At 34.1% G+C, this 21,964-nt stretch overlaps 1 protein-coding gene across 1 annotated transcript; it reads left to right on the top strand.

The window, feature by feature from the left end:
* On the top strand, nucleotides 1-21,754 carry LOC124369651 (WW domain-binding protein 11-like). Its single transcript, XM_046827730.1, has 6 exons — nucleotides 1-27; nucleotides 2,086-2,142; nucleotides 4,953-5,069; nucleotides 10,948-11,443; nucleotides 18,453-18,579; nucleotides 21,482-21,754. Exons 1-6 carry the CDS (start codon nucleotides 1-3, stop codon nucleotides 21,657-21,659), a joined length of 1,002 nt encoding a protein of 333 aa, XP_046683686.1. The 3' UTR covers nucleotides 21,660-21,754.
* The last annotated feature ends 210 nt before the right edge of the window (nucleotides 21,755-21,964 follow it).

Genomic DNA, 21,964 nt, shown 5'->3' with positions numbered 1-21,964 from the left:
ATGACGAAAGGGACATTCATACTCGCTGTAATTTGTAATATATTAGCCATAAAAAAACTTTATAAATGGATGATATTTTATAGTGCATAGTGAAATTGTACATATATTGTAAATGTTGTGTGTGTGTGTGTGTGTGTGTGTGTGTGTGTGTGGTGTGTGCGTGCGTGCGTGTGCGTGTGCGTGTGCGTGCGTGTGTGTGTGTGTGTGTGTGTGTGTGTGTGTGTGTGTGTGTGTGTGTGTGTGTGTGTGTGTGTGTGTGTGTGTGTGTGTGTGTGTGTGTGTGTGTGTGTGTGTGTGTGTGTGTGTGTGTGTGTGTGTGTGTGTGTGTGTGTGTGTGTGTGTGTGTGTGTGTGTGTGTGTGTGTGTGTGTGTGTGTGTGTGTGTGTGTGTGTGTGTGTGTGTGTGTGTGTGTGTGTGTGTGTGTGTGTGTGTGTGTGTGTGTGTGTGTGTGTGTGTGTGTGTGTGTGTGTGTGTGTGTGTAAATATTCTTAGTGATTCATTTGTATTAAATTGTAGACAATAATAAATAACATATACTTTTACATCCTACCTATATAACACAATTTGTGGACAAATTTTGAATATAAGGGAAATATGTAAACTATAATTATTTTAAATAGTACACATTTGAAGAAAACGTAGCACAGTTAGATGAGTACCAAATTTTAAATTATTATCTCAAACCGTTTCTGAAATAGGCTATATAAAGTTTCCACAGCCTTCCAAGAAATAAATGGTGCTGTTGTAAATTGAGTGGCTAAATATCAATAAGGGATATAATATGTTTATGTACTTTAATGACTCTTTGGAAACTGCACTTCACTGTATTATGGAAACTTTTGGATACATACGAATTTGGTATTTTCTTAGTCTGAGCATTCGCTGTGAGTACTAAATTTTAGCAAACTATGGAGTTATAATTGAGTATTATATTAACATAGAACGGCCGTTTGCTCTATTACCCATTTCGATTTCAGTCACTGCCATTCTTGTGGAAAGTGTGAATTAACACATACGTCTTTAGAGGCTGGAATAGATCCCTTCCATCTTCCAAGATGGTATGGTTGAGATAGGGCCCGATTCCTCCTCGTGGTGCTCTACCACGAAATCTCGACAGGAACCACTCTGGTATCTGCACGTTGAGATTCTTCTATCCTGAATTCATCTGTATTATTTATACGAGTCTAAATTTTAAGTTACACCAGCTTATAAAAAACACCATAACCATAACACTCGCACACGCAGATTATTTTCAGGAACTTACTTCTTCATTGTTTTTTTTTTTTTTTTTTTTTTTTTTTTTTTTATAAGTTAGGTACATATATCGGTTAGGTACATAAGTTAGTAGCAATCATTCTTGTATCTAAGAATGACGTGCAAACCTGAGAGTCAAAGTTGAAATCAAGGTGGTGTTGAACTTAAAACAACAAAAACACTTTCTAGTTAGGATATAAGTAAAGATATATGAAAATGAGCCATTTTAAGGAGGAATTTGTACCCTGAAAAACTATAGGAGTTTAAATCAATTTAATTCATATGTATGTTATGTTTAGCGTAATTAGCCTAACTTTACTTCTTTTCATGATGTTATTATTATTTATTTCTAGTTGTTTAAAACAAGATTAAAACTCTACGTTTACTGCTGATTATTTGAATAAAACTTTGTTAGTATTTGTTCGATTTGTCACACCTTTTGTTTATTTTTGGTTTATTATTTAAATTATAATCAGAAACAATACATTGACAGTTTCAACTTGACATTTTATCTGGTGGCTTAGTCGGAGTTGCACCCACTTTTGTATCTACACTATGTTACTGTGTATGCGGGCTGGCTGATGTCGACTCAACCTACCGTGGCAAACAAATTGCGAGTTTCTCTCTGACAGCTGGTTGTAATGTAGGTTATATCTAACTCAATATTTTCAAAAACAAATAATTAATGAAAACAATGTTATAAATTTACTTGTCTCGTGCTCAAACAAATTATCATAGTTATATTTGACATCTTCAAGTGTAATGTGGTTATACAAGGACGCGTTTCGAGGCAGTTTCTACGAATAAATTCGCCTTAAAGTGATTGTTTAGGGCGGCGAGTTCGGTACTCGTCGCCTTGTTGTCAACACGACGGGGGATCCCGGGAAGGTAAGCTCTCGCTAAGTGTATCTTACCGTTTGCGCCCTTAAATATTTTATGTGTAAATTATTTTATTAAACATGTTATAAAAATACTGATAATTTCAATCCTACAAAATACAAGAATGAAAGAAAACCGGCAACACCGCATCGGAGTGTTACTTTTTGGGAGCGTCAAACTTGAAGTAGATCGCTGAGCGATTTCGTATTCTATTTAATATACACAATTTGACAGTTGCTATTATATTTATTTCTAGGATGTAACCTAAAATTCCCATAACTTGAACTTATACCTTAAACGAACTTTGAGTAAACCTATCGTCGGTAAGTTAAAACAATGGGGTTTTGGCTATTTCTATTCGCACTAAAACAAAAAGGGAAAGAAAATTGGCAACACCGTATCGAAGTGTTGCTATTTCAGAGTGTCAAACTTGCAATAGGTTCGCAGAACGTGTTCGTGTTATGTGCACAATACCCTTTTTAAATTTCATTACTCTGTAGTTTTAGATTGCAACTTAAAATTGCAAAAGTTTAGACTTCTACCTCATTGAAATCTAAATAAAATTATCTTTTATATATTAAATGAAAGTGATGTGTGATTGTTTGTGTGTATTATACGTAATAACAAAATGTATACCTTTGAGATATGATTACCTATAGATAATTCCAAAACGAAAGGCGTAATCTGTATAAATGCACATACATAATACACCTTGCAGATAACCCCTATTACACAAATACAGCATACAAAATAACTAAGAACTTTTATAACTGTTGAAATAGCTAATGAAAAGATATTTATAATGTATATATAGAACATTGAGTTTAATTAAATGTATAATTTCTTTTATTTAAAATGTTTTAAAACTCATTATTATTTCCAGTTTTTTTCACTTAACACAAAAAGTGATGGCAACCCCTCATTCCACTTACTCCTGAAAGAATGACAGGAAATTCAGGATGGGTGAGGTTGGGGGTAGAGGCCGCCTTCTGTTCAGGCCCCATGAGGACTCGGGCAAAATCTGTCATCTGGGGTGTGGGTGGGGGGTGTTAGTTCTGTTGCAGCCTCTTCCAGTCAAAGTGGACGGGAGAAGCCATACTCCCTCATGTTTAACTTTAAACGTCTTTAACGTTAAGTCCCCATAGTAACAGTGATCATTCGTAGTAATCTAGACCAATCTACCAGCCCATTATACCAAATTGGCTTGACATTTGCGGTTAAAGACCGCTCCTGGACATCCCCATTGGGTTCGCCTTAAATCTTGCCAAGATTTAAGTGACACGTAGGTGTTTCCTTACTATTTACATATCTCAGATTAAAAATACATATTTTTTAACTCTGGTAAGTTTATATAGTAGCATGAATATATGTAGGCTATATATATATACATACATGCATAAAAGCATTCGTTCGATAACCCATCAATGGCGACATACATTACTATTGAACGTGATTTATTCCTTTATTTGCCGTAATTTGTGCAACAAAACCATATTAACTTTCAAAGCAAATCCATTTCTTTACAAACAAATTTAGATGCCCCATTATCAGAGACGATGTCGCAAGTACTCAGCATCGCTTGCACACGACGAATACATCAAATATTTTGGTTTACTCTATACAAATTCAATATTTAAACTGCTCTCGCCATTTCTCGCGTAGGCGCCCAGCACATCTGTACATTCCACGATCGATGGGAGGTTGATGTGATACAAACTGCTCTTGCCATTTCTCGCGTAGGCTCCCAGCACATCTGTACATTCCACGATCGATGGGAGGTTGATGTGATACAAACTGCTCTCGCCATTTCTCGCGTAGGCGCCCAGCACATCTGTACATTCCACGATCGATGGGAAGTTGATGTGATACAAACTGCTCTCGCCATTTCTCGCGTAGGCGCCCAGCACATCTGTACATTCCACGATCGATGGGAGGTTGATGTGATACAAACTGCTCTCGCCATTTCTCGCGTAGGCGCCCAGCACATCTGTACATTCCACGATCGATGGGAGGTTGATGTGATACAAACTTTCTGTGTGGGTTGTACCTACCATTCATGGCCGCCTTATTGTATACATAACGTTCCCGTTGTGTACTAGTTCCCTGTGTCGTATTGCACTTCTACGAACGTAACGTTTGATATCAGGACAACTAGAGAATTGCACCCAAATAAAAATCATATTATTCATACAAAAGATTAGGATATATTTGTAGTTGGATATTTTCAAGAAATGTATACGTCTAGAACCAAACGTGGAAACGTATCATTAATTATGTTTAACTTAGTTTTCATCATACAAACGTACCTAAGTTTTCAGTGAAAGTAAATGTTACTTTCTTGTTACATTTGTGAAACACTGTTGCCAATAATATTCAAAATTGTTAACTAGATTTATAAGCTTAATATCTGTTTCGCCATAATCATCTACGCTAGATGTTTTGTATTGAAAAATATTTTATAAGATGACTATAGTGTCATGCAATAACTACGATTAGTGTACAATGGCTGTAATTTGTATGCAATGACTATAATTTTAATATAGGCTTAATTACTATGATTTGTACGCAACAAGTATAGTTATCATTCACTGGCTATAATTTGTGTGCACTGACGACTATTGTTGATATTGAAATGCTATAATTTGTATGCAGTGATGACTATTGTTGATATTGAAGTGCTATAATTTGTATGCAATGATGACTATTATTGATATTGAATTGCTATATACTCTATGTACTGGCGACTATGTTAGGCCTATTCAATAGCTATGATTTGTATGAAATGAAAATTATGTTATTCATTGGCTATAATTTTTCAGTATCGATGTTTGGTGTGTGGAGAAATTCTCAAGAATAATCGCCAAGACGCTCTTATCACACATTTACGCCAGAAACACCCTTTCATAAATGTGGGCCAACAAATATCTCCAGTAGCCGTAGGTATTTATTTTTTTGTTTCCAGTTACATTACGGCTTAGTTTTAAGTTCTATTACCTAGAGTTTTCCAGTTATATACATGTTTTAGCATTGAAAATGGAATATATGATTTACTTCTTGATCTTAAACATCATAATTTATCTGTTATGGCAATATAAAAAGACTGAATTCATTGAAAAAAGAGTTAACTGCATATTTAACTTTAATAAACTTAAGTTATATAGAATATTTGAATTGTTATGACAATTTAAGAAAGTGGTTACTACGAAATTGTTTGACTAAACGGGATATTTAACGGATTCATTTATTTTAAAATATATATTTCCCTAAAAATCTAAGTTATGTTAGATATCTATCATAAACGTTAGTTGTGATGTTTTATTACAAGTTCTTCAATTAAAAATAAAGTTTAATAAGTCCGCATTAAAAGAAAACTTCATAAATATATTCAAATGTTGAACCTAGATATGTCAGAGTTTACGATTTAAGGTTTACTATTAAATGATAAGCCGTTTTCTTTATTAAACTACCTGCTTAAGTTCACCAAATTAAGGTTTGAGCTTTGATGTGTGCCGTACAGCTGTGCAATGTCACACTTTAGGAACATTTGAAATTTTGTGTATCTATTACGGTGCATTGCATTTCCCTAAGGAACGTGGTTTCTAATAGCATAAATAGAAACTATTTTGGTGACTTTTGTGTGCATTGACTAATTTTAATGGAGCAACAAAAAAGTTCAAATTAATTAGTACGTCTTTTTTAAACCGTCACCCATATCCAGAAGGGTTTCATAACAAAATAAGAAACATAAACGCATCTTTTGCTCTAGCATCCTTTAATACAAAAGATGACGGAACAATAAAAAACATTGGCATTCATAGTTTTATCGTTTGCGGACAACTGGTATATTATAAAATGAATCCCAAAACACGATTTACCAGAAAAGATACCGAGCAAAGCTCGGTTTCCTGATATTATTTATTATGATAGTTCGAAATATTCAAATAAAATAAAATAGTAACTCAACCTTTGGTTGGTATGTATAGCCTATCCTTTCACTAAAATCAAATGATGGGGTTCAGAACGATCTTTTTAAGTTAAGCCTGTAGGATATCCCCTTAAAGGATAGCCTTAAATGGTTTTGGGTAGCAAGATAAACAAAATAAACAAAACAAATCCCGTAGGTTTCGTATTGATATCTGAATTCGTTGACGAGTTGTGAATTTTTCCCGACTGAAACAGGATTTGTCCAAAGTGTGCCACAGCAATTGTACGAGTAATTAGTTGGCAGTCAGCTAGACAACTGCGTGTATCCAATATATACAATTTCCATAGTTAACAAAGATAACAATGATTTCAACGAGACTGGATATAAATAATGTTTAAACACACCCATGTATTTTTTTTGTCACGTATATAAATATATTTTGTGTATATATCAGAATGTTTTGCCAGTGGTTTTATACTACGCCCAGAAGGTATACTAGTTGATTAGACGAATTAAAATTCTAAATGTGTGATTTTTACGTAAAAATCTTGACGAAGATGTATGTTATCGATAAATTTCAACCAAATTGTGTAAATGTATCAACAGCTGAAAAATTTCTGGATAGCTTGTTAATAGATATAGGCCTACATTTCAACCTACCTTAGTCGTAAAAACTAAGAGTTCAAGACGTTTATCCAAATATCAACTTAGCATTACGAATATGTCTATATTCCATGGAAGATGTTTACATGTCATTACGAATATGTCTATATTCCATGGAAGATGTCTACATGTCATTACGAATATGTCTATATTCCATGCAAGATGTTTACATGTCATTACGAATATGTCTATATTCCATGCAAGATGTCTACATGTCATTACGAATATTCTAGCTACAAACTGCTCAGGTGAAATAATTGTTTCAGGTTTGAAGAGAATGAAAAACTATTTCGGATTGACATTAAATAAAGAGAAACTAAACAACATAACAATGTTACTTATTATAATTCTCTAGTTGCCACAAATATAGATTAAGTACAGATAGCAAACTGCACGGAAAGACGATCGGCATAATGTCTTATATAAAGAACAAATCATGAAATATTATTTGTCATTAAAGTATAAATAACAACAATTAGATGTCAAATTAAAACAGCTATTGATAAAAAGAATTTGTGTGCCCTTTCAATCAAATAAGTATATATTTATATGTAAGTTTATTTATATTCTACAGGAATTTAATTTAAACCTTTTATAAATAGTTTGTTATATCGACTGAGTTTCGTACATCCATAACGTAAATATGTATATATTTTACCAAGTTATTAATGGGGGTTAATAAGTGGGAAATGTATCTATTATGTAAAAATAGAAGTAACTGTAAACATGACTTGTATATTTAATAATTCTACTCGTAACAACAGCAAAACGCTCAATCACATTACTGGTGAGCGATCAAATCAGCTGTTTATAATAGAACACCTGTTTGTAATGATAATACATATCAGTACTCCGCATCGAAATTGCCAGGTAGAACCTGATGTGGTGCCTCCAGATCGTCAACTATTAAGAGCCTGTAGTTGAGATTACCTCTTTTTGGCACTTGATAACATTTAGTCTCCTGGTAGTCCATGGCTTGTACTCGAGTACCAACCTCTATTGTTCGGTAACTTAGAGCATTAAATCTAATGGTGGTGGTCTTCGATTTCCTTACATCTACCAGCAGATCCAAAGTGGTTTATTCTCCGGGAAAACATAGATTCATGACGATGCAGGCCCGTACTCTTTGGTGTTCTCTTGAGCTATTATAAGAAAGTTTTATAATGGAACGGCTGTTTATAACGACAGTACGTCTCAGTACCTGAATTGTTTTTGGTATTTAAAACTTGTTTTCAAAATTAATAAAATCCTCTCAGTTCACCATTTTCTATTATAGTACCAATATAAAAATATTACAACCAACACCCTTTATGTTGAAACGGTACAAAAACAGGTGGCGAAGATCAATAACGTTTGTGGTATGGCATTGTTTTTGCTCTCTCCCGTCCCCCCATCACATCAGCTACGATCAGCCCTATAGTTTACTGGTGGTATGAAGCTAAATACGGCTCTGATCAAACTACAACATCATTAGTGACCACTCTGCACTCAAAGTAAAAGACACGTTCGTCTTTCCAAATGTACGAGAGCGCAGCAGAGAAGATATTTGAAGGCATGGTTCCTACGGCCCAGCACTTTGCCTCATCCATCTAAGCGATATGCTGCGTCCACGACGGACGGACAGACACTAAGGACTCGATGACGTTCTCAATCTTTAACTTTGGCGCTCTTAAAAAAAATATGAAAGCTGATCTTAATCAGATGGTGAAAAATCATTTCTCTAGGTCTAAATTAAGATAATTAATTGACCACTCTGTATTTTTATGTAAAGCATATACTAACTTTCTTCCTGTGATATTTTAAACCTTGTATTGACAGACTAGAGTTGTATAAAAAATTAAAATGAAATGTTCATATTTATTATAAATTCACAATTAATTATAATTATTCTGATACAAACATGACGAGACAATTCATCAGCTGTGCACCAATGATGCCTTAAGCCCTTTAAATACTGTTCATATATATATCATATATATATATTATATCAAACATAAACCAAATTAGTTCCAAAATTTTACTGGTCTCTAAAATGAGATCAGTTTTAATTTAATAAAAATTAAATGTTTTACATATCCTTCAGCTAATTTTCTTTGGTGTTAAAAGAGTTTATGTCTAGAAATCAATTTGGTAAAAATTTGTAAACATATTCTTTCATGAGTTTTGCCAAATGATAAACTGATCCAAGATTATTAAAAACCGCCGGATTAGGTTAAATGAAATAACAAAATTGAGAAAGAATGACTTTGTCTAAAATTTGGCTATGTTCATTGGTAAAAAGTTTAAGACATAACATTACTTAGTATAAAATGTGATTTATTTCTGTAATTGCACTTCCTTTAAATTCCAAAGTATATAATGTTCTTACAAAAATGTACATTAAGTTTCAAATCATTTTGATTATACTTACTATATTGATAAGGATAACAAAATAAAATATGTTAACTTTTTATCTTACTGCTTTTATTCCTAACAAATGTTTATCTTACTAAAGTTATTTTTCTTTCTAATGCTTGTTACATTAAGGGTTAATCAAACGTTTACCATAAAATAATATTAGGTTTTGAAGCATTATTCCAATAGGAATTTGTACTTTACTTAGTACCATCTTAAGTGAATTTTTTCTTACAGGGTTACCTAACTAAAATTGTTTAAAACTGGTGATGCCCTCTGTTTCTTTGAATTTTAAAATGTATAAATTATACTCCTATGGCATAAGTGCACTTGTTATTACTTGAGCTATTTTTATACTTCAAAATATATTAGTCCTAAGGATCAGGACCAATATTACTAAGGAGCCATGTGGTTGGCTGAGATAGATGTTTTAGTTTGTATAGATGAGAGGACAAAGAGGATTTTCTTTTCTGAGAAGATGATGTCTAATGTTAAAGTTACAAAGAGAAGGATGAAGCTATCATACAGTGGGCTTAGCATGATGGATGAAAGATATGATGCTATAAGACACCAAAGAGAATGGATGTGATACTTAAAATATATTTATAACATTTATTTTATTTACTTTATATTCTCATAATACTAAAACTTCTAATTACAAATTATTTTATGGAAGATTTCTTTTTATATGATCCAACTTAATTATTGAATTACAATAAATTTAACATTTTGAAGTAAAATATAAAACTAAAGGATCCTCTTGTAGATAAACACATATCTTACCAGTTAAAATTGTGGTAACTTTTTAATCAGTTATAAATTCATATTACTTTAATTGAGCTTAACAATTGTTAATACTTTACGTTATAAGAGGTTTTTACACCTTGAATGTTGTTTTGGAATGTTATGCTTATATATTATATACAATAAAGTATAACACAATATAAACTAGATTTAATAAAAAAGAAATAACTTTGTTTTCAGATGTTTAAAGCAGTACAAGTAAAATAATAGTGTAGACATATGCAAAATCGGAAATGTGATATTTTGTTTTTCACACATTTTGTATTAATTCAATTTAAATATTCTGTTTTAACAAAAGTTAACATTACTAAGAAAAATAAAACACAAAAGTAACCATCAAATTATTTTAACAATCATGAAAGTTGTGTAATCGGTTTTTTGTTGCAATTTGCAAATTTTTAATTTCAATGTTACAGTCCTTAAAGATAATTTCCCCGAAAACTAAAAAAAGATTTCTCTAAAATATATCACTCTATGAGGAACTATGGGCATTTACAGTGGGACATTCGAGAATTTGTCTAGTTAGGCCAAAATAAAAACTTCTGAAGATTAATATAATATTATTTTTTCACAGTATTTGGTTGAGATAATATACTTTCAGGGAACAAAATATTTTTAGTGATTTACATTTTTTATAAGTTACATGTTTTTTTTTTAATTATTCTAAGGAAATATTTTTTGCAAGTGCAAATAAATACCACATTAAATAAAAACCTTTATTATTCCTCCAGTCATCATTCATATAAACTCTAAAATATTCATGTCCTTATCTTCATCAGTTTTTATTTGAGGCTAGTTAATTATAAGTTGCTCCTAAGTATTACTTTCAATGCATAAAACTACTCATGAAATGATAAAAAATGTAGGTATTCTGTTTTATATTATTAAAAGAATTATCTTAAAAGGCTATGATTAAAATATAACTTAAAATTATCCAAACACCAATTACACCATGTGAATTAGTTCTGTTGTTATAAGTAAGAAATGTTTATTGCATATTTCTTGAACCTCAACAATACTATTTTCAGCCTAAGGCGTGCCTGGGTCCTTGCCCACTGCCTAGAGTGCCGGAATATTGCCCTCCATGCCGCCGTCCAGAACCCAGTCCTCCAGTTCCACCAGCATGCCCTCCATGCTACCAACCGTGTCCACCCCCTCGCCCACCATGCCCAACTCCTCGTTTACCTCCTTGTCCACCTCCTTGTCCACCTCCTTGCCCACGTCCTTGTCCACCCCCTTGTCCACCCCCTTGTCCACCTCCTTGTCCACCTCCTTGTCCACCTCCTTGTCCACCTCCTTGTCCTAGACCATGCCCCCCCGGCTGTATCCCCACAAACGCAGCTCAACCATACAACGTCTGTGGACCTTGTCCACCCCAGCCTTGCCCACCACCTCCACCCTGCCCACCCACCCCCTGTCCCATCCCTTGTGCTGTCAACTGTCCTGCACCCACGCAGGATGACTACTGCAGGGCTATGGCCAGACAACAACGCAGAGAGAATAGAACTAAGTACAAGTGTACAGGTATGGACACCATTATAAATACAAATAGAATCACAAACTTATTATGACACAAGAACACATAGAATAAAGTCTTCAGAATTAATTTCAAAGTAATCATAGATTGTGTTATAAATTTAAATATGCCCATTAGTCAAAAATACTCATTCAGAAATCTAAATGAATTACCAAAACAAAAAATGGGCAACCATTTAAAGTTTTAAGTGGTGCACACCTTCACATAGAGTAGGAATTCACTATGAAGTGCCTCAATAAAATTACTTTAAGTATAGCTGTTTAGCCTTAAGATAAGTATAATCCTTTTGGCAAGGATTAGGAGTTTTTTTAGTTGCTGAATTGCTACTTACCTTATTTTATGGGTCACCTCCTTATCCAAGTACCCTCACCTGATTCTTTTAGAGTATCAATTCAAGTGTATAGCATTTTCCATTTTAGATGGTGTTAAATAATGTTTATGAACTTTACTGGCTCTAATAGCCTTACAATTTAGAATTAAAATTCTAAGTAAATTAACCTAATATTGTATTAATTCCTGTCCTAAATTTAATATCTTGTTTAACATAGATTTATTGATACATATTCCATTACATCATCTCCCTTGATGTTGGCCCTAGATAACCGTATCCAAAATACTATGATTACTACTAAAACTGTTTACCCAAATACAATACATACCAAGCTTATATTTGTACATTACTTACATATAATACCTAAATAACACATTATACATTAAACTACTTCTTCTGAGGGGTTAAAATTGGTTTGCATCTTGTTAGAACATACAAGCAAGAAGGACCTTCTGGCTATAGATCATACAGTTCTTAAAATTCTGGTTAAGGTAAATATATTTCTTTACACTGTATAAAATTCACATTTTGGACTCTTATAGTATTCATTTGTTTCATAGATTCATTAAATGTCACTAAATATAGTCTCATGACAAAATAAATCAGTTATAAGAAAATGGCAATATGATGCATTTCCTATGAGAATTGTATATAGCTGTATAACTCATATAAATACACTTTTCAAATCCTTCTCAATTTCCAAGCATCAAACATCACCAGGCAACTTTTTGAGTTCAGATAGTTATCTTACAGCTCTTCAAGATGAGCCTGTAGACTAAACACTCTCCAACTTGCACTCAAATAGTTACACAGTTTGTGCAATACATAGCTTAGATTGAAGTAATCTAAACCTTACCAACAATATCCCATTGTCATGTTATGATTCTGAACATTTCAACTTCGCCATCAAGAATGAAGGGTATTATTGAATAATTCAACAAATAAAATTTGATTCAACCAAGCCAATGTTTATAATGATAAGCGATACAGTCTAAGTAGTGAATTTTAAAAATTGCAAATTTTTTATCTAATAATATCTAACCTTTGTAACAGATCTTTTTTACTCAGATGATCAGGAAACACAAACACGTCACATAATGATACCAAAATAGGTAGAAACCACAAGAGTGAGATTTTTCTTCAAAATCTACCTAATAAACAAATCTAGAAATATTACAATGCCCATAAGGATCTCCCTCTCTGTTCATTTTCTTCTCAGGTTATCTGTTGAATAATACTTGTTTTGGACTTTACAAGGATTACCTACAAGAAGGTTCCAGATAGGCAGTGATTTTATAAATGCATTAACTAAACCAGTTTCTAGCACTTTTTTAATTTACTTTTGAGCACTAATGCGATTAAAATGATGGACAGATGAGTTTGAAGGAGCAGAAATCATTACTTCGCTGTTTTATCCGTTCACACAGCCTCACTGTAAAAGGACACCAGATAATGCCAAACACCAGAGCAAAGGCTCGAAACTACCCCTGTGGAGAGTGTGGTATTGGGGTAAAATACTCCAGTATTTTATGCACAGGCACCTGCAACCTCTGGTACCATGGTGGTTGTGTGAATCTTACAGAAAGACAAGTGACAAAACTCACAAAGAAAGAGATATCAAACTGGAAATGCAGAAACTGCAACATCTCTCCTCCATCCCCAACCAAAACCCTCCTTGACTCTAACCAAGTTATGAATAATCTCCCAATACTAGATAACCCCGAATCAACCACTATACTTCACATAGACTGTGCACCACTATCAGGAGGAGAGGAAGTTTTCCAAGGCACCGGTGAAGAACATTTCCAACCTAACATAAAAGAAAAGCTCTGCTGCTCCACCCCCAAAACACAAGGGTTAACTGTGAGCAGTACCGGCCTAGCAAACAACTCATTAAAAGAAGAATTGGAGCACAGTCTCACTGAAAACAAATCTTTTGCAAATGACACTCATACTATCGTGGAGAAAATACAAAATCTAGTAAATCCTGAGGAAGCCAATCTCAATTTGTCTTTATCTCTTGCAGCTGAGGCAGGTAGTGTCCTTCTACAGGAGAATACAAAGCTAAAAGCAGAAAACAATAAGCTGCTTGAAAAATGCATGAGACTCGAGGCGGAGCTGGCAGATACTTCAGAAAAGACAGAGAAAATGGAGCTAACTGAAGAAAAATATAGAAGCAAAATCGAGAATTTACACCAAGAACTGGCAAAGTTACAGAGCCAGCTAGACAAAGAGAGAAATAACCAAACAAAGCTCCAAGAATTTTTTGAAGAACAAGACAACAACCAACGCAAACTTATTGACAATCTAGAGAAAACAATTTTTAACTTAGAAAAAACTATAAAAGAACTCACTTCCAAATCGGAGTCAATAAAATCAGTAATCCCTCAAGCTACCAATCGGGACGTTGGTATTCAAACATGCTCACATACAGGAGAGACTCTCTTACCATTGATAACAATTACCGAATTGACTGCCCTTAAAAGAAGGCAATATGAAACAGAGTGTGAAATACAAAAATTAAAAGAACAAGTTGGGAAAACTTGCTCTCAAACCCCAAATCCCCACAAAATGACATCACATCTAAGTCAGAAAAATAACTGCTCTAAATTTAATATATCAAAAAAAATCTCCAAAAACAAAAAGAAGACTCAGTTCAGTGTAGCATTGCAAGTTGCCAAATGCAAGGAGGCTGCAACACTTCAAGGACAGGACTCAAGAAAACAACCAGGGCGACAAGCCTCTGAAACGAGTCCTCTGACGACACCAACATCAGCAATGCCTGGCCTTAAAATAACTTCACCTTCCACATCTTCCCATAAGATCTCAAGATCACCACCAGCTTTAGCAAAAATCAGAAAAGAAGGAGAAAGTATCGAGGAGTTCTTCAACCGTCACATTGATGAGTACAAGGACAATATTAACATTTATAAAGACAATGTAAAAAAATACGGCAAACCCTCTGTATTATGTGAAACTGCCACCTCATATATGCCTAACCAGTCTCCTACACAACCAGGACCTCAGACTCAAACCTCTTCACAGGATGCGACCCACCAACTTGACTCTTTTTTAGAAAAAACCAAAATCAAGTCCACAAGGACATAGCTGAGCCGAAATTAGCAACAGCACAAGAACTAAAAATAAATCAAAATCCCCAAAATATAAATTCTTCCAAACCTAGGAATAAGCACCAGAAACTTATGATTGCACACCAAAATATTGACGGCCTTCAGAACAAAACCGACAGACTTGCTCATTTTCTCCACAACAACAAACCAGACTTACTAATACTTACTGAGCATGGCTTAAACAACGAAAAGCTGGAGAGCACTAGAATCCTTGGCTACAGACTTATAGGCTGCTTTAATAGACAACAACACAGAAAAGGTGGAGTGGCTGTCTTTGCAAACTTAAACCTTAAAAATAAAATTACAGTAATATCCTTATCAGGAACCACATCAGAACTTATATGTGAAACCATCCTTCTAAAAACTGAGATGAAACAAGGATTCTTGCACCTTTTAGGTTTATACAGGCCACCTAGTAGCAACTTGGAAGAAGCATTAGATATTTTATCATCTGAATTGGACAAAATAACATCTTTTAAAAACCCGGTACTCGTAATAGGGGATGTCAATGTAGACAACCTGGTGGCAAGCAACGACAGAAGAAACTTGGACGATATGATTCACGGCTATGGACTGAGCAGACTTCACCTACCCCCTACAAGAATAACCAGTCACAGCAAGACTTCTATAGATTTCATATGCACAAACATTAACGAAACTGAAATATCAACCAGAGTGCTAAAAACAGGCCTCTCAGATCACACTGCCCAGTTATGCTTTATCTCTACAAACATGACAAGCCCCACGCAGACACAATCATACAAAAGACAATTTAACACAAGAACCGTAGAAGAACTGAGGTATAATCTACAAGCACAGGACTGGTCACAAGTTATGCTCACAGACAATGTGGATGCTGCTTATAAAGCGTTTCATGGGATCCTCCAATCTGCAATGAACATAGCCTGCCCTCTCAAAATAGTAAAACATAAAAGAAATCCCACCAAGAATATATGGGTTGATGAAAGCCAGGCGCTAAAAAATTCATACTTAGAAGGACTAAATCGAGAACACATTACGGGCCATCCTGACGACAAAAAAGAAACAGCCCAAAGGAAAAAATCCTACGATTTAAAACTAAAAACACTAAGAAAACAGCTTAACTCCTCCTACATTGAAAGATCTGACAACAAATCAAAATCCATGTGGAAAGTGATTAATAATGAAAGAAAAGAGAGATCAGAAAAAACTCAACTTGAACGCTTAAACATACAGGACTACGCATCAGACTCTCCAATAGACATTGCCAATTACTTAAATAGCTTCTTTGCTACAATTGCTGACAGAACACTTGATACCAAAGGAAATGAACAACGAACAACACACACAATAGAACCAAATTACATACCCCAAATACCTAATTTGGACTAATTTTCCAGGAGACAAATGAAATAGAAGTCGGAGACATCATAGACACCTTAAAATCAAAAACATCAACAGGAGACGATGAAATATCTTCTAAATTGGTCAAACAATGCAAACATGAAATTATCACTCCACTAACAACTATTATAAACAAATCACTTTTACAAGGGACTTTTCCCAGCGGGTTGAAACTCGCAAAAATTTATCCAAAATATAAGACTGGAGCAACTGACGAAGCCACCAGTTATCGGCCAATCTCACTTATCTCCACTTTTTCCAAAATCCTGGAGCGAGTAGTGCTAACTAGACTACTGGACCATCTCAAACAGCACCACCTTCTTACTCCGAGACAACATGGTTTTGTAAAAGACAGATCTACAGCAACAGCACTGGTCCAACTAATTGAAACCATCATTGATAAATTGGAAGCAGGATATATAGCCACAAGTATACTTTTGGACTTTACCAAGGCCTTCGATTGTCTAGACCACAACCTCATTACAAAAAAACTGCAAACTCTGGGAATCATTGACAAAGAAATAGACTGGTTCAAGAGCTACCTCAGCAATAGGACACAGATTGTGGAAATTACTTACACTACACACAACACAGTCAAAAAAGTAAAATCTGAACCACTACCAGTAAGCAGAGGAGTGCCACAAGGCTCTGTTCTTGGACCTGTCTTGTATATCCTTCTGACTAGCGACTTTCCAGAATACCGTCAAAACTATTGTGAAATGGTAATGTACGCTGATGATACAGCCCTTATTGTAGCAAACAAAAACAAAGATCAACTAGACATTGACTCCTTTGTAGCTTTCAATATGGCTAAACAATATTGCAACCTAAATGATTTGGTTTTAAATGAATCAAAAACCCAACAACTAATTTTTACAGCTACTCAAAATAACTATCATGGTCTCCCAGAAGTAACTACAATAGAATTCGGAAAATATTTAGGACTCACCTTGGACCGAAATTTATCTTGGGAACCACACATCATCCAGCTCTGTCAAAAACTAAATAGCAGTCTTTACGCAATAAGGAGAATTGCACAAATCAGCAACACTGATGTAGCTATGACAGCATACTACTCGTTGTTTGAATCTCACTTGAGATACGGCCTGATAGCCTGGGGAGGCACGACAATCTCAAATCTCCAAAGGGTGCTGGTTCTACAAAAAAGGACAATTAGAGCTCTAAAAGGACTAGGACCACTTGACACATGCCGAACAGCCTTCAAAGAACTGAGAATTCTGACTGTAGTAGGACTCTACATCCAAGAGACAATCCTCTATACAATCAAATCAGGGCAAGCAAGGACTGGAGACAGACACTCCTATAAAACCAGACACAGGAGCAACTTTCTCCTAAATCAACATCATCTCAGCTTATTTGAGAGGAAACCTTCTTATCGAGGAGCAATGTTCTTCAACATTCTACCTGAATCCCTAAGAAGACTGCCAGAAAAGAACTTCAAAGCCTCCTTGAGAAACTGGCTACTGGAGCGACCAATTTACACAATCCAAGAATTTGTTCAATGTAGAACACACAATTTTTGACAAACAATAAACTCATACACCAATTGTAACATAAACATGACTTTTGCCCTGTTCTCCAAGATTATGTGCAATAAAGAATATTCTATTCTATTCTATTCTAGTTTACACACAAATATTCTGTGATGTAAGATTTGGACATCAGGGGAAGAGAGAGATTATAAAACCCAAACGCTTCCCTCCAAGAAACCACTCTGAAAACTCTTGTAGGTTGCTAAGACTACAAGCAAACATACATTTTTGCACTACAATTATAGTAGCTGATACCTTAGAATAATCTGTTTACAGTTCAGTAAAATTTCTTAGACCAAATTGTTGTACCTTCAGAGCTTGAAACACTGTAAATGACACTAATATAAGCAAGTACTTGTAAAGGATATAAGAGGTCAACTTTATTTGTCATTAGCTGGTTTATAACATTACAGAAATTTACTGATTGTTTTCTATTATTTTATAGGAAATCATTTTAACTTTTTAAGTTAACTATGAAATTTTTCAAAACAAAACTGTGAAAAGGTTTCAACAGAGGATGATTTCTTGTATCCCCGAATAGACTTGATAAAAGTGCATATAACGAATTGTTAATGATTTAAGAAGTGGTTTGCGGCAGTTGAGTCATGGAAGCCAGGCTCTACGAAGGTGGTGTGTCCCTGCTGTGGGTGCGAGGCCCAACCTGTGATACGCCGCCAGAGGAACCAGCTGGCCAATAGTTCACTCGGTGCTTGCTTCATGTTGGGGTTAGTTATGTTTAGACTCATACTACTCATATACATTTCACCAATCTAAGCAGTACAATCTGATTTTCCCAAATAACACCCACATCATTTCCATGCTTGTAACAGAAAGTCCTATCAACAACACTATGGTCTTAAGTTACTTAGCAGTAATTTAATGTTAAACATGGTTGAAACAAGATTTTGTATTAAACTTTACACAAAATAGCAATCAACAGGTAATTAATTATGTAATATTAATAACTAGATTGATATTAACAAACTAGATTGAAGCCTAACCTAAGTTAAATTATATATATAGAAAGATTTTGTATGGAATTTTTATTTTTTTGTAATAAAAGCATCTTGATCAAGATTAAATTTACTATATAATTCAGACATACTAATTTTACAGCAGTATCACAATTAGTACCCAACACAGTAAAACGTTATTAACAAAAGCGTTGTAGCCGGGCCAACGACAAGCCAGTCCAGCGTAATAACTTCATGAACACAATTAATTGTACCACGATTTCGTACTTAATTGTACAGCAGTATCAGAATTTGTACCCAACACAGTAAAAAGTTGAAATGCTGTAGATGGAGCTTATATTGGTCACTGTTAAATTACATGAAAAACATAAAACCAATATTTAAAACTTTTATTTGTTTTGTGAGGCCTTTCAATAGCGAGGCTATCATCTTCAGACACATCACAAAGCCTCGTATCATTAAACCTTTTTAAATACTACTTATGATACCCACCAATCAAAATAAAATCGTCACAAAAACATATAGAAAACGTAATATAATAGAACGAGATTTACTCGTTTCACGATTGGAACTACCAGTGCTACAGTTTTAGATTTTCCATCAACATTTACAAAAAATCCTTTTTTTCCAGATGAACTTTTTCGTTTTTACACCCTCCCAACATGTGTCTGGATCTCTGTCTACAGAACGGCGTTTCCTCCAACTGTGCATGTGAATAATTTGTCTTAAAATTGGATTCGCCTGAGCGTTGGCTAAGTTGGTTAAAATTTCTTTTTCATTAACGGACGATTTAATGATTAAAATTTTGTTATAGGATTTAGCAGCACCTGGAGACATTTCACGTGTAAAATAAGAGTTAAAAATTCTTACGGTTTCATCTAAACCCCTTAAATAGTTTTAAGTTTTAGCAACATTGACATAATGGGTGTTATCGAACTTCATCAACATTGATCACACATTGAGACCTTCCTTGAGGTTTATATCATTTCTGAACAACAGAAATGTTTTATATTTTTATAATTTTGTTTTGTTATCCAATTTGAATGGCTTTCATGCGATAACTCTTCAATGAATCTCCTACTTAACTCGGTAGTTCCGAACCGAGCGAGCACGAACCTAAACATTCAGGCGTCCCACCATGACTTGGCCATGCTAACGCGGAGACCACGTAGAATTTGTAAATACGCCTCTGGGTTACATCCCATTAAACTTGAAAACTCCCTTCATAATACTAATTTATTAGGAAGTGTTTACTGTGTTTGGTACCAACTCCAGTACTGCTGCACAAATTAGTACAAAATAAGTACTAAATCGAGGTATAATTTTGTAAATTAAGTTCTGACATGGCCGAGCCAGCGACTTATATTTCTGGGCATCTAACTTTGGATCTGAATCAGAGATATCGCACGTTCAAATCATGTCTGTGACTTATTTTGTTTGATAATATTCTCATACAGGTGATTAGCATCTCTTTTGTTTGTAAACTAAAAATTTTATTGATGCTTTTACAATTGTAGCTTGTCCAAAAAGTTAATCATTTTTCATACTTGATTAATAAATATCCGAGTTAAAAGATGATCATACAAATTTGATTGCATACACTGAATTAGTTTAGGAATAATTTTAGGTAAATGCTCCCACGTCACCAAGTTTGGCAATAATGGGTTTTATATCTTTATTTCTGCTTATTAATAGATATGTCATCTGGTTAAACTGACTTTTTAAGTGTTTGGTAGTTTGTATTGTATATCGTTAAACAGATGTAGGGCCCTTTTCGGTCTGTCTCATGAATAGTATTATTGAATCAAACAAGTACACTAAAACAAAGTACAGGAAAAAGCTTGATAAATGTTGACAGCAAAAATGAAATTGGGAAATTATTAACAGATGTTTTTCTTGCACATCACTTTTGAACAAATAAAGGCCACAGGAGAACTAAATCCTACAATTTAAAGGTGTTTTTAATAATATTTAATACACTTACGTTGTATTCTCAATAATTTAAAATTAATTATAGATAACACTTTAATGCAATATTGAAACGTTAAAATTTCCTTTCTAAACAGTCTGAAAGAAAGGTTCTTAGATCCGATATTCCCTGAACCTTTCAAATGAAAAGCTAAATAATATAAATGATTTAAGTGGTTTATTACTCTGATTCTCTATAGATGGGTATTTCCTATTAAATAATACATACAAACAAAATATCTTAAATTAAATTTTAGGGAAATTTACAGAACAATATTTCAGATCATTTGAATTGGTTGTCGGAAACACTCACAAGTGTATGTGTACACTTCTCATCCATCCATGTCATCTGTTATGAATATCTTAAATGTTAATATTATACAAATAAAAAAACACTGTGTAAATTACAAGTATTTTGAAGGAATTTTTATTGTTATTAGTATCAACTGATACCTTGATAACATGTTGGTGCTAAAATTAGTAACACACCTTCCATGATACAAATAAATCCACTTCAAACAGTTTGTTCTGTTGAATAAAATGTTTTAAAGAATACGTACATTTTTTAACCAAACCATGTGACAATTAACTATAAATATTAGAAATAAAAAAAATCAGATACAAATCAAATTTAATTCATATTTTGTAAGAAACATTCTTTCTGTAGTCTTGTTTTATGTTTTAGGTGCTGGCCATTGTCCTTTCTGCCGTTCTTGCTCTGTGAGAGCACTGTAGTAAACCTGTACTGTGCTCAGTGCAACAACTTTCTGGGGGCTTACAACCGTAAACTGGGCTGTGTCATCGACGTACAGGCCAACCTCTGCAACCCGGGCATCACTCCAAATTATCCTTCTATAAAATGACATTGTATTGTATTGTATTAGAAAACACACACCGTAAAGTGATTATTTATTTTGTTTTCTTTATATTTATGTATTAAACCACATTTACAAAAATATGTTTCTATTCTCCCATTTAATTTAAATCAGTTGCATTAAAAGAAATATTAATAAAGTTAGATTTCTTTACATGAATGCTTAAATCAATTTAAATTGGTAACACAAGTAAGTTCTAGAAATATTTCAGCCTTACTCTGAAGAGCCATCTTCAATAAATATGTTAAACCAACACTGCTAATGATACACAAACACGTGTACAGGAGAGTTGA

The sequence above is a fragment of the Homalodisca vitripennis genome, chromosome 1 (assembly GCF_021130785.1).
Source record: "Homalodisca vitripennis isolate AUS2020 chromosome 1, UT_GWSS_2.1, whole genome shotgun sequence".
Classification (NCBI taxonomy): domain Eukaryota; kingdom Metazoa; phylum Arthropoda; class Insecta; order Hemiptera; family Cicadellidae; genus Homalodisca; species Homalodisca vitripennis.
This window is presented reverse-complemented; position numbering and strand designations above follow the sequence as displayed.